The following is a 16673-nucleotide window of genomic DNA, read 5'->3' as shown; positions in this document are numbered from 1 at the left end:
CTGGGCAGTGCCTCAAGTGCCCAGGCGAAGGTTGTTTGCCTTCTATCTGTGGGACTTGTACTCACAGAGCCAGAAAGGATAGGGAAACTCATTTACAGCTCCATCTCCTGAAGGAAACCCTTGACCCTAGACCAGACCGTCTGATTCTGAGCAACTCTACAGTCCAGGGTTGAAAAAAAACGAGTCTCTCCACCAGTTGGCACCAACAAAGGGCCAACAGGTTCCAAGAGGCTGCACCCACATCCAGGACTGGATCTGATCCCTGCCAATCCCTCAGTTAAGCCTCTGAGGCTACATGTGGCTGAACTGAGGGCCACATGGCCAGAGACCACTGCACCAGTTCCAGAAGAGAGCAAGAGACAGTTCAGCTATCCTCACTGGTGCTGTGCCTCATGCCTCCCACTTCTCTGACCCTGGTGGAACCTCTGCAGCTTCAGGACCAGGATGAGCTTCAGCATCCCCTTCCAGATCTAGGGGTCATTGATGCACCAGAACTGGGGTCATCAGTGCCTTTGGTGGTGGTGTGACAGTTGGCACTGAAAAGAGAGGCAAAAGGACAAAGGGCCTGTTAGCAGTGCTGGTTCCCATGCATTAGAGCTATCTGATCCAGACAAGGTGTCTACAGCACTGAAATGCAGACTTGATCTGCCCTTAGCATCAGTAGTGAGGGAGCTGGACTTGCGTATAACACTGGATCCGATATCATCTCAATCATCAGTTCCACTGTCTGTTCCTGCTTCGGCTTCCATTTCTGATCCAGCTACATCATTGGTTCCAGAAAGTTCTGTCACCATGGCAGCCCAGGTTCACCTTCCGACATATTGAGCAGTGTGTGAAATGCAAGAGCTCTAAGAGGTGTCATGTTTCTCTGATTCCAAGATCCTCTTTTTCATCTCCTGCTAGGAAGAAGAGGCTAGAAGATATTGAGTCTCCTTTTATGGATCCTTCTATGATCTCTCCTCTTAGGACCCCTGCAGGGTTTAGACAAAGAGCTGGTTCCTCCATATCTCCCACTGGACCTCTTGTTCCTGGCTCATTCTATCTCTGATCTGGATTTCTAACAAGGAAAATAGAGGAAGAATGCAGAGACTGATAGCATGCTTTGGACATCCCTTTGTCCCTCCTATGCCCAATGTTTTCCCAACATTTTCCCAAATCCTAGTTACTGGGGAGACTGGTGGTCCTGGGGCCCGTGATCTTATTGAGGGCCACCTCAGGAACTTTTCAGGTACCTTTTGCATAGATAGAGGGGTAATGTCTGAACTACTAAGGATTTGGCAGCCCAGAGGTCCTTGAAATTGATTCTTCCTGATCTGCTGACTTTTCAGGCAATTATGCCTAAAGTTTTGTCTGAGGGAGGAGATGGAGTAGCTCTCCTTTTTGAACAGGAGCAGATGGGTATGGATTATGAGCCAGATCGGTCACCCAAAGAACGCTTCAGCATCGCCCTCCACTTGAGTACGCTATGTAGTTCCACGGTCTGGGGTACCACATACTTTCCACCTTGAATCTGCTTGCAGTGCCTGTGAAAGGGACTTCCCATTCAGTGTTTAATTATCCTTGGTGCTACAGTTAAGAGTAGGATATCCTTACGCATTTTGGATGGACTGTACAGGCTGCTCAATCAGTGTGTGCCTCTCTGCATCTGGTTAACTCCAGAGAAGGTGAACAAACTGTACCAGATAACCTTTGGAGGTTTTTCTTGCTTTCAAACCATCCTATGCCTAATTCCCTTGTGATGGCTGCTACAGTAATAGGGAGAAATCTGGACAGAAACACTTAACACCAGCTGATAAAGAAGGCAAAAATCAACTCACTGGGGGGAAAGGTGTTCTCCTCATCCCTTGGTATTAGGGAGCAAATTACCGAGTGTCTGGATGACTAGAGAAGGTTGGCTAATGCCATCTTGGCCCTGGGTCAAAGTGTGGCTAAACGTTCCCTCTGAACCTCTTGTGTTTCAAACTCTTATGCAAGAGCATTGGCATCTACTATGCCTATTAGGAGACATTCATGGCCTCATTCCTCATCCCTAGCTATGACACCAGATTGAAGCAGGAGGAGATCTACTTTAAAGGTGAAGGTCTGTTTAGTGAAAAAGCAGACACAAATTATTGGAAAAATTTGAAGGTCATGAGATTGACACCTCCATTCTCTGGTCCTAATTCCCTCTGCAATAAGGTGAGCCTCTGCTCCCTCCTTTCTGGTAGCAGATGCAGTCCTTCCTCCTCCTATTTTTCAACAGATCAGACACAGCAGCAGCATGCAGTTTCTCAGAGTCAGTATAGAAAAAGGCCTTTCACGCAGGTCTAAACCTAAACAACTTTCTTCCTCCTCGCGCAACCTCAAGCCCTAGTTTTGATGAGATGATACACAGTCAGGAACCAGTCAACCAGGACTGACCTATCCCTGTATTTCGAGACAGGCATTAAACAAGTACATTTGGAAATTTTGGTTCCGTAAATTGGCTCCAGCTACCATAATCCCTTTGTTGGTCATGATTGATTCTTGGCTCTCTAAGACATGTATTTTTATACTTTAAATTCATCATAATCATCACAAGTGCCTTTGATTTGTGGTGGCCAGATGCTGCTTCCAGTATCAGGTGTTCCTGTTTGGCCTTTCCTTGGCTCCCAGAATTTTTACAAAATGCCTCTTTGCAGTAGCGGATCATCTGAGGAATCGGGTTATTTTTGTTTACACCTGTTTAGACAATGGCATACTGAAGGCCTCTATGTACGAGGGTCTGTTAAACTAGATTATCTTTGCGACCAACCTTTTTTCAGATCTAGGACTCTCTCAATCATCCGAAGTTGATCCTCTGCCCTTCACAAAGGCTTCGTTTTATAGGTGAAGCTTAGTTACTTGTAAGGCACTAAAAAGATTTCCAAGTATTTAACTGCAAAGTAATATCATGACAAGTTGTTCCATAATTAACTTAAACTTTAAAATTCTCAGACCCTAAATTTTAAAATACTAAGAGTAAAAATTCTTTTTGGGGTCTTATGGTAGCCACTACCTACGTGACCCCATTTGCCTATCTAAGAATGAGAGGTATGCAGCACTGGATGTCTGAGTTCTACAGAACAACTCACTTGTTGATCACCCATACCTTAGACTATCATAACCTCCCTAGATTTGTGGTCAGTCCAAATGACTGCTCAGGTGCGTACAGTTAAATCCGCTGGGACCATCCCAGTCAGTGACTTCAGAAGCATCAACCAAGGGCTGGGTGGGATGCAGTGCATTGGAATTATTTGACGACTCAAGGGCACTGCTCTGCTTAAGAGAAAACCCTGCACCTCAATGTATGGGAATTTAAGAGATGTTCATCTGACTCTCAAGTTTTTCCTCCCCCACCTGCAGCAGAGGGTTGTGCAAGTGATTACAGACAATACATCATTAATGCAGTCTACCGACAAGCTGCCTGGGGGGGTGGGATACAAGGCTGTGGCATTGGAGTATTTTATCATGTCATTTACCTGTGGCCCTACATCTAGCATTGGTGCAGCTGCGCAGGTGTAAATTTGTAGTGTAGACCTGCCCTGAGAGTGCTCTAGCTCAGTGGTTCTCAAGTTATCTGATATGGGGGACTGGCAATTTTTTTTCTCCAATGTGCGCGCAGACAGGCAGCCGATGGCTCGTGGACCGGAGCCGGTCTGCGGACCCCACTTTGAGTAGCACTGCTCTAGCTGATGCTGCTAGAAGATTATTCTACCTCAAGGCACCACAAGGTGGTGCAGTTACCCATAAGTGTGAATATGCAGAGCCGTCTCTAAGAACCCTGCTTATAGGTAAGTAACCTTCATTTAAGTTTACACACGCACACGGTAGAAAATTTTGGCTAACTAACATAGTTAATACTTTGGCCCAAGTATTTCCTGCACCAGTCCCACGAGGAGCGTGAGCATGCTGAAAAACTCATGAAGCTGCAGAACCAGAGGGGCAGTCGCATCATTTTGCAGGACATCAAGAAACCAGATCGTGATGATTGGGAGAATGGGTTGACAGCAATGGAGTGTGCCTTGCACCTGGAAAAGAATGTGAACCAGTCACTCCTTGATCTGCACAAGCTGGCAACTAACAAGAATGACCCTCATTTGTCTGACTTCATTGTCTGACTTAGTTATTTGTAAGGCACTAAAAAGATTTCAGATTAATTAAGTGCAAAGTAATATGACAAGCTTAAATTTTAAAACTTTCAGACCCTAATTTAAAACACCCTTTCCTACATTTGTATTGGCTTGTACTGTGTATTTTGGTACATGATTCTGCAAATGTAGCTTTTAAAATATAATCTATAGGGAGAAAAAAAAATCTGGATAAGTAAGTCTATCAGCCTTACACATTTTCTGAGGTTCAGTTACGGTCAAACCTGTTGGATTTTTTTTTAACAGTAAATTTCCTTCCTCCCCTGGAGATAAAAGGGCCATAACTTCCTTTCCCAAAAGCTTTTTATAAAGTGTACTCTTTTTCCTCTTAATTCTGAGGCATGTTTCTTAAATTCTTTGAAGTAGTCTTTCCTGATGCTGGCTTCTGTTCCCTAGGCTGGGAATGGGCTCCAGAGAAGCACATTCTGGTCAAGAGGAGGAAATAGTTGCTGTACAGTGGAAACCTCTGACAAATTAAGTCTATTAACAAAAAGTTCAGTGTAGAATTTAATTGCGTTCTTAGGAGGAGGAGAGTAGCTAATGTGGTGCCCCAAGGTTTAGTATGCAAAAAAGGGAAAAAATGGAAAGATATTCAGGGCTCAGTCATGGATGCTGAGGGCTCTTCTTGTGCTATTGGAGGATCATAAACATTAGAGACTGAAAAGACCAATTAAGTCTCTTTCCTATTAATGCTGGATTATTTCTCTGGAGAAGATTTTTCTAGTATTTCTTTTATCCAGACTATTTTAAAGTTAAGTGGGGCTTCCACTTCTTTGCTTGGGAACTAGTTCCCCAGTCTCTTACTTGTTTATCTTTCTGCTATCTTGAACAGTCTGGGACCAGACAACAATAGATGAGCATTGGAACTTCTACACAAACCTTTTTTCACAAGGCTATGTAATTTGAGGAAGGTTTAAATCCATGACTTCCATCATGACCAAAGAGCTTTTTTTTAAGTGCTTTTTCTGTTGAAATAAGATGACAAAATACTCTTCAAACCTCTGCAGATTTAAACACTATCCTGTCCTATACTGGTGATTACAGCTACATTCTGACTTTTCTGTAGATTGGCGAGTCCCAAAAAGTTAAACTATGGTGAAACATGATCAAATACAGTGGAACCCTGATTATCCAATCTAGTTGGGACCGGGGCCAGATCATGTAACCCAAAATCCAAATAAACTGGAGAATGGGTGGTGGGTGCTCTGGCCCCGCCACCTGGGACTGACAGTCTAAATGGGCTTCTACTGGGTGATATTCTAAAAAGCAATAAATTAAGCCTTAAGAACAGAGAATTGGTAACACTAATTTTTGTGTGATCCAGAAACACTTTCTCATTGGCTCTCCTTTTTAAAGTTTTGGATCTTATCCATCTTTTTCAGTGCATGCTGCAGTCATTGCAATTAATGAAGCTATTGAGAAGGGAGTAGCAGATCAAACACTTGTAACTCTGAGAAATCCAAATGCAATGCTGATGAATGTGGATGAGGACCTTGCACAGGAGTATCAGAAAGAACTCCTGGAAGCTAAAAGGAGAAAAGAGGAGAATGCAAGACTGAAGGTATTGAAACATATTTGGAATTAATTGACATTCTTAATTTTGTATTGCTGTCTAAAAAGTGTGTATGCAAACTTCTAAAAAGGATTATTCTAGGATTGCATTAATAAGCTAGTGTATTCAAGATAAACTAGGTGAATGATTGTCAGTATAGAAAATGATCACAATGGTCCCTTTGGTCTTGGAATCTATGAAATAAACAGGCTGGAGGCAAATGTGTTCCAGGTACATTCGTGTGTTATGCGTACAAACACAAAATATTTGAGATGTGTAAGGATTATAAAATTCTTCTATTTTAGAATCCAAAAGATGTTTATTTTTTTTCCTTTACATACTGTGTAGAAACAAAGTTTGTTAACCAAAAGTTTATATAAAAATGTAATGTTTTAAAGGTACCTTTTTCTGGGAGTAAAACATAATTAAGTATAGCATTCTATTCAATAGAATTTTCCATTAATACAAAATTGCGCTTGCATCTTTCATTTCACAGCAACAGTTTCAATTTGAGAAGAGAGGCTTTGATCAAAATATACACAACGTTTTACAATTAGCAGAGGATGCTTTAAATATAACTCTTTTCCTAGGGAGTGCAAATCTTCCTATTGTGGTTGATAAAGTTTAACCGCTCATACTACAGTGGCTATTCTACCATCTGAAAATATCTGTGTGTTCAACTTTGTGAACCAGTAAGGATTTTGTTTTTAGAATGGCTCAATTTCAGAAGAGGAAAGAGATGTGTATGAAGAATTGCTGACACAAGCCGAGATCCAAGGCAATATCAATAAGATCAACAGTAAGTAATTCTAGTTTCTTCTGGAAGTGGGCATATCGTATCTACCAGTTATGTATTTCTTTGTGTCAAATTCCAGATAAAATTATTACTTTTGCAGACAGAGCTTTTAAAAAGTGGCAAATGTTTGGCAGTGTTACAAGGGGTACTTTCAGTGTTGGGGGGCATCTTGCTGCTTTTTTTCCCATTATTAGTCTTTTGGAATAATACCTTTTTTTTCTGTTGTTGCTGAGATCAGACTCCTCAGTTCAGAAGCCAGTTGGTTTCACCTGCTTTGTTTCCTTATGTTTTTGTCCATTTCCACTGGCTGCAGAATACGGTACGTTTTGACCCCTCTTTTTAGATAGACTTGAGATTCAGGCTTAGGCCCCGACCCTGCAAATGATGAGTGTGGGAGGACCCTTATGCCTGCTTGCACTCCCTGTGGACTCTGTTCGAGGCTTTTGTAGGATTGGAGCCTTAAAATAGAACCCTCTGCTGGATAAAAACTGCAACTGACTGGCTTGTACAAAGAGAGGTAGATAGATAACAAGCAGCAATTGAAATTTTTTTTGCACAAAAAATGTTTTTTTGCCGTTTGTAAGCATTGTTTTCCTTTCAGTTCACGTAGCTTTAGTCCAAGTGAATGAGGCTATTGACAGGCAAGATGAAGTGGCATTGATAGCAGGTTTGAACCGTCCTGCTTTGAGCTTGTCTGGAGTTCTGCAGCAAAATTCCTCATGGTACCTAGCACAATTGTGTGACTGTAAAGAGCAGAAAATGCAGGTAATTGAATGGAATGTATGCTAGTATGATACTTGAGTTTGCATTTTTCTCTACTTTAAAATAGAAGTGACGACATCCCAAACCCTGCAGTCTGAACTCTACTGTTTTATGAAACAGTAAAGAATTTTGTAAAAGTATTTTAAATTAATATTTTCCTAAACGATACAAAACTAGATGCATTTGCTGTAAAGAGCATGATGCATGGGAAAAAAGCTGCTAAGTGAGAGATAAAGGAAATATATATGTATATATAAGTCCCTTAATACAAAGCTCATCTTGGGAACTAAACGTCTTACGAGTTTAGTATAGCAAAAAGGTAACGTTGACCTAAACAATGGTGAATGAAGACCATTATAGAGAACATCTGGATTAAGGCAAAAATCTGTAATTTTAAAAGTGAGTTGGAAGTTTATGGAAAAACAAACACTATTCTTCAGTACGCCATTGTATTTGGTATTCAGCCAACATCATGGTCAATTCATAGTGGAATATTTTCCCTTCCCCTGCAAATTTAAAAAGCATAATGAAGTCCTTTTTTTTTTTTGTCTATCTGTTAGCTAGCAGGGGTTCCAATTTTGCTCGACAAAAGTGAGATACAGAAAGAAGTTAGTGTTGCCAATGAGGAAGCTGAGGCTCTCAAGCTTAGTGAGTAAATGTTTTAATACTTGTTTTCATAATCACCATTTCATTACTCTTAATCAAACTGAAGAACTAAATCCACCTTTTTTGCATGCAAACAAGATTCCTTTATACGTTGAAACCACATTGCATTTTATTTTTGCTACTGCTCTTTTCAATGTCACAATTGCCAAGTCACCAATCTGCCACTTTAGACATGCATTATTTTATCTGAAGTAGCTAACGCTTTTCTTGAATATTTTCAGCTACTAGTGGACAGACATGGCTAAAACGGAACATAATGCATGGCTTGTGTAAATACTCTTTTTTTTAAATAGTCTTAATCTCTCTCAAAAGGAAATTTATTTACATCTCATCTGGGTTAAAAGTAAAATGATCACATTGAAGAATAGCTTGCAGTCATATGCAGCAGAGGAAACTAGATTATTTATTTTTCATTTTAAAATATTTTACACTTTTTAAAAAATCTAGTCTGTCAGCCTTCTTAATGTTTTAGTACACAATGGATCTACAATATGTTGACTAATGTTTTATTTTTGAAAAATTATAGTTAAGGGGGTTCTAAATTTTCAGCAACACATCTATTGGCAATTGCCTCTCTGGCATTCTTTGTCTGCTAGGAGCTTCAGCTTTGAATAAACTGCTGTCATTTCATGTCTGTGGCATGTATTAGGGGCTGTTTTGTCTTCTGTCATTTAATATTTTTAATTCAGTCAGTCTAATTGTTCTTCTGATGCTATGCAAAAAGGTAGTTATAAGCCTAGTTTGTTATGCTATAATATGTAGACATGCATATTTTATATAGCATCCAAGTCTCTTTTATAGCTGGTGATTTGGATTTTAGAATGATCCAGACATGATGTATAGTATTTCCTTCTAGGAGACCCTTGCTCTTCGGTAATGGAAAACTATGAGAGGTAGTGCTATTTATTAGTATAGCTCCATCAGTGTCTTGGAGTAGGAAAAATGGGTTTGTTTCCTCTGGATGAAAAAAATAAATGCCATGACATCGTGCTACCCACACAAGTTCATGTGGCAGGGAGAATTTCAATTCAGTTTTACTTCTAACCCATATTGATCAGTTTTCATTAGGGGAAAGCAGGTAAACAAATAAAACTAGGACCTTCAAGAGGAGCCAATTGAGGGTACCTATTAAAGAATGCCGAGAGCAGAGGCAAGCTGACCAAGGTACAAACTAAATGTGACCGTACCACTGAAGCTGCAACATGCATGATAAATGTCCAAGAACTTGGTAAATGCATGTCATAAATATAAAGGGAAGGGTAAACCCCTTTGAAATCCCTCCTGGCCAGGGGAAAGCTCCTCTCACCTGTAAAGGGTTAAGAAGCTAAAGGTAACCTCGCTGGCACCTGACCAAAACGACCAATGAGGAGACAAGATAGGGGCATAGCGAGCAGATCGAGGGACGTGATCATTCCCCTCTATTCGACATTGGTGAGGCCTCATCTGGAGTACTGTGTCCAGTTTTGGGCCCCACACTTCAAGAAGGATGTGAATAAATTGGAGAGAGTCCAGCGAAGGGCAACAAAAATGATTAGGGGACTGGAACACATGAGTTATGAGGAGAGGCTGAGGGAGCTGGGATTGTTTAGCCTGCAGAAGAGAAGAATGAGGGGGGATTTGATAGCTGCTTTCAACTACCTGAAAGGGGGTTCCAAAGAGGATGGCTCTAGACTGTTCTCAATGGTAGCAGATGACAGAACGAGGAGTAATGGTCTCAAGTTGCAGTGGGGGAGGTTTAGATTGGATATTAGGAAAAACTTTTTCACTAAGAGGGTGGTGAAACACTGGAATGCGTTACCTAGGGAGGTGGTAGAATCTCCTTCCTTAGAGGTTTTTAAGGTCAGGCTTGACAAAGCCCTGGCTGGGATGATTTAACTGGGAATTGGTCCTGCTTTGAGCAGGGGGTTGGACTAGATGACCTTCTGGGGTCCCTTCCAACCCTGATATTCTATGATTCTATGATTCTAAGATACTTTCAAAAGCTGTGAGGAGGGAGAGAAACAAAGGGTCTGTGTCTGTATGCTGGTTTTTACTGGGGATAGACCAGGAATGGAGTCTTAGAACTTTTAGTAAGTAATCTAGCTAGGTATGTGTTAGATTATGATTTCTTTAAATGGCCGAGAAAAGAATTGTGCTGAATAGAATAACTATTTCTGTCTGTGTATCTTTTTTGTAACTTAAGGTTTTGCCTAGAGGGGTTCTCTATGTTTTTGAATCTAATTACCCTGTAAGATATCTACCATCCTGATTTTACAGGGGGGATTTCTTTATTTCTATTTACTTCTATTTTTTATTAAGTCTTCTTGTAAGAAAACTGAATGCTTTTTCATTGTTCTCAGATCCAAGGGTTTGGGTCTGTGGTCACCTATGCAAATTGGTGAGGCTTTTTATCCAACATTTCCCAGGAAAGGGGGGGTGCAAGTGTTGGGAGGATTGTTCATTGTTCTTAAGATCCAAGGGTCTGGGTCTGTAGTCACCTAGGCAAATTGGAGAGGCTTTTTACCAAACCTTGTCCAGGAAGTGGGGTGCAAGGTTTTGGGAAGTATTTTGGGGGGAAGGACGCGTCCAAACAGCTCTTCCCCAGTAACCAGTATTAGTTTGGTGGTGGTAGCGGCCAGTCCAAGGACAACGGGGGGAATATTTTGTACCTTGGGGAAGTTTTGACCTAAGCTGGTAAAGATAAGCTTAGGAGGTTTTTTCATGCAGGTCCCCACATCTGTACCCTAGAGTTCAGAGTGGGGGAGGAACCTTGACAATGCATTTGTGCACTGTGAACATAAATTCATAATATCAGAGTTGCATGCTCAGTTCCTTAGCATGGAAGTCATCAAAGCCAGTTGATGGCTGCAGATTTTGATGCCATTTTTTGCTGGCTTTCTGGAACTTTTTTATTTTGAAGCTGCTATATGCTGTCTGCAAGGCAATAGCCTTTATTTTTTTTACCTCAAGAATGGCTAAAATATTTATCATACAGAACAAAATGCCCACTAGGACTCCTCCCCATTTATTTCTAGTGTCCTGGGGCCAATGTACTCAGGCTCCAGGGGTTTGAACTGCTCAGTGTCTTCCAATCAGTCAGGTTCTCCCTATTGTGGACAGAGCCCATTGCTAGCATAGACCGGAGTAGATGGTGGTGGAAGCAGGCCCTGGTTACACACAGACCCAGGTGGAGGGTGGGCCTGAAGAGTAGCAGGGTTGGGGAGGACATGTGACTAATTTTAAACTGCATCTGACATTGACATTGCCTGTCCCAGCATGACTGCTCTCATCATAGGGTTGGTGAAGAGATCTACAGAGAAGTCATAGTTCAATCCCACCTGTCCCTGGTACTCAGACTGAACTAAGAGAAATAAGTCACTCCTCCACTGGGAAGCATTCAAAGGGGGATAAGCCCCTTAAACGTAAAGATCATTCCTCAGAGGTTGATAGCCTGCTGTCTGTGAAGGACACTGCTGGACCAGAAGTCTAGCTTCCACTAACAGCTCTGCCCTCCTAAGATCATATAGTCGTGGTACCTAAGATAGCAAGAAAAACTTCAAGATCAAGAACCTGGCACCTCACCTTTCCTCCTCCGGGCTCCAATTCAGCAAAGACCTTACGTAACATCTAATTTTAAGCGTAAGAGGAGTCCCACTGAAACCAGTGCCATTACTGTGTTTATATTTAGGTATGTGTGTAAGGTCTGTGCTGAAGCAGTGCCTAAAGTTCCCAATGTCTATCATGTTGGAAAGAGTCCTAAGATACAGAGAGAGAAATCCCCAGAAGTCTTAACTTTCCAAACCTCTGGGTGGCCATATCAGTGAAATGTCGTTCCAGAGTGTCTCTGGGTTTTTTTGTTTTTTCAAGTGGTCTTTTTTGTAAAGAGTTGTAGACTGGGTACTTGAACTCACAAGCCAGACTGAAAGCTGATGGAAGAGCATAGGCAAAGTCTGAATCCTCTTCCTGCTATTCTGGAAGCCACTATCCAAAAAGCCTAGATAAGCTCTCTTGTATTTGGGGTACATACTCACTTCAAAAGCCATATAATAGAAATTGCCTGTTGCTACCCTATTCTCTGGCATCACAGCCTCCCCTACCAGTTTGTTTTCCAGCCCTCTCACCCAAAGTAAGCAGTGGGTGAGTCAGAAGAGCATGGCTTGGTTGAAGATGGAAGAATGGCTGTGATTTTTCTCTTACCCCCTTCCCCGCCACCAGCAGCACATCTCAAGTGCCCTGTCTTGCCTTCCTTGGAATAGGCACCCTATTTTTTAACCAGAGCTGGTTATCCTACTCAAAAGACGACTTTACACGTTTTTTTCCCTCTCTGGGATTTTAGCCTTTTTTTTTTAAAAAAAAAATTAAAGACTGAAGTCAATGTGCTTAACTCTTCCATGGAGGATATGTTACGTTTCCTTCAGGTTAGCCTCAACCAGGTTTGTGACCATCAACTCCTTCAAAGTTGTGACTGGTGCAGTTAGGAGGACTGTAAGTTACAGTAATTGCAATTTCTTTGGCCTACAAGATGAGATCTCTTGGGCATCGGTTGTGTGGCCCTAGGTGTGTGTTTTAACCCACAGGTTTTGTTATTGTTGTTATTTTAGAGGCCAGTTCTGAGCTCACTCAGGGATATACTTCACCTGTATTGGAGGAGGAGGAATACATTAAATGTCACTAACAGTTTTCCTTATTTAACAATCTTTTAGATTGGCTTTCCCCCAAAGTAATTTAATACCATTTTAGTTACAGTGCTTGTGGTGGCTATTGAAATTCAGTCATGTTTCCTTATGAAAAAAATTAGACAAGTGCACATAAAAAGGGGAGAGAATAGCAAAAGATAAGATGAAGCTTCTGTTTCTGTTTTACTCACAGTTTAGCTGATGGAGAATTCCAGTCCCAACAAGTGAGCCACTATGGAACTTAGCCTGGTAAAAAGTTTGCCATTAAGGCATTGCTTTTAGCTTGTCTTTGTTGGTCACATTGGTGCTGCAAGTGTAGACTTGTCCTTCCTAGCTGTGTTGGACTCTTACTAAAAGGGGGAAAAATGGGAAGACAATGGTGGTAGAAATGAAACAGAGAAGGGAAGTAACATAGGTTGACGTTCCAAGGTCACTTTGGATTTTGTCAAACTCAATAGAGAGGACATGGCAATCCTTGGACTAGTCAAGTCATCTTTCAGGATAAGAAGGTCTAATGCGTTGATCACTGACGTATGTTAAGCTGTTGACTTCCACATGCTTTTTTTAACAAAGATCATTTTTTGCAACAATGTTAAGTGCGGTAGTTTCAGTGAGTTTAAAAGTGCATCTCTTGCAGGTATACAGCTATAGATTTCTTGAGCAATGACAGCATAGGATGTAATGTTGGGATACTGTTTGCATACACATTTTTAAAAAAAACAGATGACAAAAAAATTGATAGGATTTTTTTCTTATTTCCCCCAGAACTTGTAGCAGTTGACCATATCAATACTGCAATTCGTAACTGTGATGCTAATAAAACACTTGTTGCACTGATGAAACCAGAGGCCCAGTTGCCTGTCATTCACCCATTTGCTGCTGCTGTCTATCAGACTGAACTGTTCAACCTTCAGCAACAGAATGCTGTGGTAAGAGTGAAAAACTTATGAATTGCTGTTTAATAGTGAAAACAAAAGGAGGACTTGTGGCATTTTAGAGACTAACAAAATAAATGTGTTAGTCTCTAAGGTGCCACAAGTCCTCCTTTTCTTTTTGTGGATACAGACTAACACGGCTGCTACTCTGAAACCTGTTTAATAGTGTGCAGTCAAGTCATAAAGAATCAGGAATACTAATGGATTTTCATTTGATGCAGTTTACTTAGAACGATCAGGCCATTTATCATACCAGATTCTTCTAATTCCTGTCTTGAGGTGTATTGTATGAATATTCCTGGATTTTAATATAAGTGCTTGCCTATTCAGATTATATTTTCTTGACTGATTTAGCCTGTGCTAACTCTTGTGCTGCAACAAGGTGACTGACCTTCACTTTTTTTGCATACACTATCTCTCATTTTAAGGTTGGCTGTGTTGTATGGAAAGTGATCAGCCGAACTGGGGGGGTCCACATTCTGATTAAAGTTAAACTAGGCTTGACTGGAAAGACGGTATTATGTAGGACAAGCGAAGAAAAGGCTGACGAAAGGGAGACTATATAACAAGTGCCTAGTGATTTTAGTTCTACTACTCACATTACAGTAAGCTGACATTTCTATAGCTATGACATTGTCTCCTATTAATATTTTTTTTAAATCAAATCCATGCCTCCCTCCTTTTGGCATTTAGACTTGAATTAAAACTAGTTACCCCTACTTGTTTAGCTTCATGACTGATTTATTCTATCTTCCTATAGAGTTATTTGGCACATGACGAACTGTCTATTGCTGTGGAAATGTTGTCAGCTGTTGTGTTACTAAACGAGGCCTTGGGAAGCAAAGACATCCTGGCAATAAAGAGTCATCTCAGAAATCCATCCGTTGGCTTCAATAATCTGGAAGAAGAAAACTTTCAACGGTAAAAGTTCATTTTGTCTTGTCCAAATGAGCAACGAAGACTTCTGCAAAGGGATGAGTGGGAGTATTATCAGCTATTTTTCTAGTGTTGTGAGATGAAGTTAAAAATATTACAAGCTAAACATTTGCACTATATTAACAGGAGCGAGTATTAGGGATGCTCAGCTGTAATGCCGCATCTGCAAAAGGATAGGCCATCAAACATCACTGAACATTTGAAGATACAGCGGTCGGAGGGTGGGATGTTCTTGGAAGCTAAACATTATGAGCTGAGAGGAGTTGCTGTTGTGGCAATGGATATCTGGACTTAGTTGGAATCCGCTAGTCACTAGTGTCTTACTGAATCTTTGAGAAAGGACCTGAGAGAGTGTGTGTGTGTGTAATGTAAGGCTATCCTAACTAAACTGTCTTGCTTAAGAATGGTAGAAGCCTATGTGGTAAAAACCCCATTTGCTAAATAGCTGGGCACAACGTGGTGGTGTAGATACATGTTCCATTCAAGTTTGTAAATTTAAACTCGAAATTAGTAGCTTTTGTTGTTTCGTGTTTGACTTTTGTCACACCTTGTGTTCTGATCCTGTCATATCTCACATGCAAAAGGACAGTCAAGTTGAATCAGTACTTGTATGGGAGACCTCTAATGAACACAAACAGTGCTACAGTAAGGAGTGTTGGTGAGGCATTAGAGGATACTTTTTCACCACAGTTGTGCTTGATGGAATTCCCTGGGCACTGTGCAGCTGGACATGCTGCTGCTAGATGAGATGAAAGAGAAATCCTGACCACTGAAGATAGCTCAAACTGAAGATGTGGGCTTGATATAGAAATTACTGATGAAATTCTGTGGCCTCTGTTTTGCAGATCAGACTAGAGGATCATAATGGTCCCTTCTGGCCCTAAAAATCTATAATTTCATGCCATTTTTAACAAGAATGGGGTCTGGTTCTTCCAGGCTACAAAACCTATACTTGCAAGGGGCCCTGAGTTGAAAGGGGTACCTCCAGGGTAACAAAAAAAATTTGCATAAATCCTACTAGCAATGAGTAGAGCACTGCTCTCTGCTTCATGGACAGGGCTGCTGCCAGCGATTAGATAAAAATTTTTTTCTGGACTTGGTGTGTTGCAGAGCTGCCTAAGGGGTCTGTCTTATGGTGCATGACACTGCAGGCAGCAATTTTGAAGGGGTCCCTGAATCTCTCAACTACCTCCCACTTCTTCGTATTGTATTGGCTGTTGGGGAAGACCCAAAGGAGAGAGGTGTGGAGCCTGTGTTGAATGTCCTCCCTGTCAGCCCACCAAACCCCCAGGACCATTTTTGTCCTTGGCACACCTAGGAGAGAATAGGGCTCCCTCTCCCTGTGACCAAAAGCAAGACTTTAATGTTTTGAGGGTGAGGGAGGAGAATTACATAAGTGGATGCTACAGAATGGGGAAGAGAAATTAAGGGCCACAAATGAGCAGATTACTGGAGGAGCATTAGATGTGCTCAGAACAGCCTTGGAAAAACTTAATGAGTTATCCCTGGACTCCTTGCCAAACTCCACTTCTGATAATTACACTCTACCTACCTTATATATCCCCTGCAGCCTTAGTTGGATGAGGTGTTCTTCACTTCCAGTTCTAAGATGCATAGCATTGCTATGAGCTGTTAAAACACTCAACAAATGGAAGAATTTCACTGATGGACTAAGTCAGTGGTGGGCAACCCGTGGACCGCCCACGGCCCATCAGGGTAATCCTCTGGCAGGCTGCGAGACCGTTTGTTTACACTGACCATCTGCCGGCTTGGCTGCCCACAGCTCCCAGTGGCCGTGGTTCACTGTTCCCAGCCAATGGGAGTTGTGGGAAGCAGCATGGGCCTCAGGGACGTGCTGGCTGCCGCTTCCCGCAGCTCCCATTGGCTGGGAATGGTGAACCGCAGCCACTGGGAGCTGCGGGCAGCCGGGCCAGCAGATGGTCAGTATAAACAAACTGTCTCGCAGCCTGCCAGAGGATTACCCTGATGGGCCATGTGTGGCCCGCGGACCTCAGGTTCCCCACCACCGGCCTAAGTGTTTTGGGATGAGGGAATATGGAAATGTTAAATATCAGAAATATACAATTTAACTTTATGATGTGATTTTTAAAAAAAAAAAAAAAAAGACTGTACCTCCTTAGTATATTTGACTATAGTGTAGTTAAAAAAAAAACAACAAAAAACAAGCAAACAAAAGGAATCATGGCTGTTGCCATGAATTAA

General features: G+C 41.5%; 1 protein-coding gene across 4 annotated transcripts in view; it reads left to right on the top strand.

Moving 5' to 3' along the window:
- Positions 1 to 16673, top strand: part of IQGAP2 (IQ motif containing GTPase activating protein 2) — a 229770-nt gene that overhangs the window by 132117 nt on the left and 80980 nt on the right. For 3 of the 4 annotated variants that reach the window (XM_073344187.2, XM_073344188.1, XM_073344186.1), the window contains exons 8-13: positions 5531 to 5709; positions 6412 to 6499; positions 7098 to 7261; positions 7819 to 7906; positions 13345 to 13508; positions 14275 to 14435. In XM_073344187.2, the coding sequence (XP_073200288.1) occupies positions 5531 to 5709; positions 6412 to 6499; positions 7098 to 7261; positions 7819 to 7906; positions 13345 to 13508; positions 14275 to 14435 (844 nt within the window). The remainder of the gene's footprint in view (positions 1 to 5530; positions 5710 to 6411; positions 6500 to 7097; positions 7262 to 7818; positions 7907 to 13344; positions 13509 to 14274; positions 14436 to 16673) is intronic. The other variant, XM_073344189.1, reaches the window with a different exon arrangement.

The sequence above is a fragment of the Lepidochelys kempii genome, chromosome 5 (genome assembly GCF_965140285.1).
Source record: "Lepidochelys kempii isolate rLepKem1 chromosome 5, rLepKem1.hap1, whole genome shotgun sequence".
Classification (NCBI taxonomy): Eukaryota; Metazoa; Chordata; order Testudines; family Cheloniidae; genus Lepidochelys; species Lepidochelys kempii.
The sequence above is the reverse complement of the archived record's forward strand: the minus strand, read 5'-3'. Positions and strand labels throughout refer to the sequence as shown.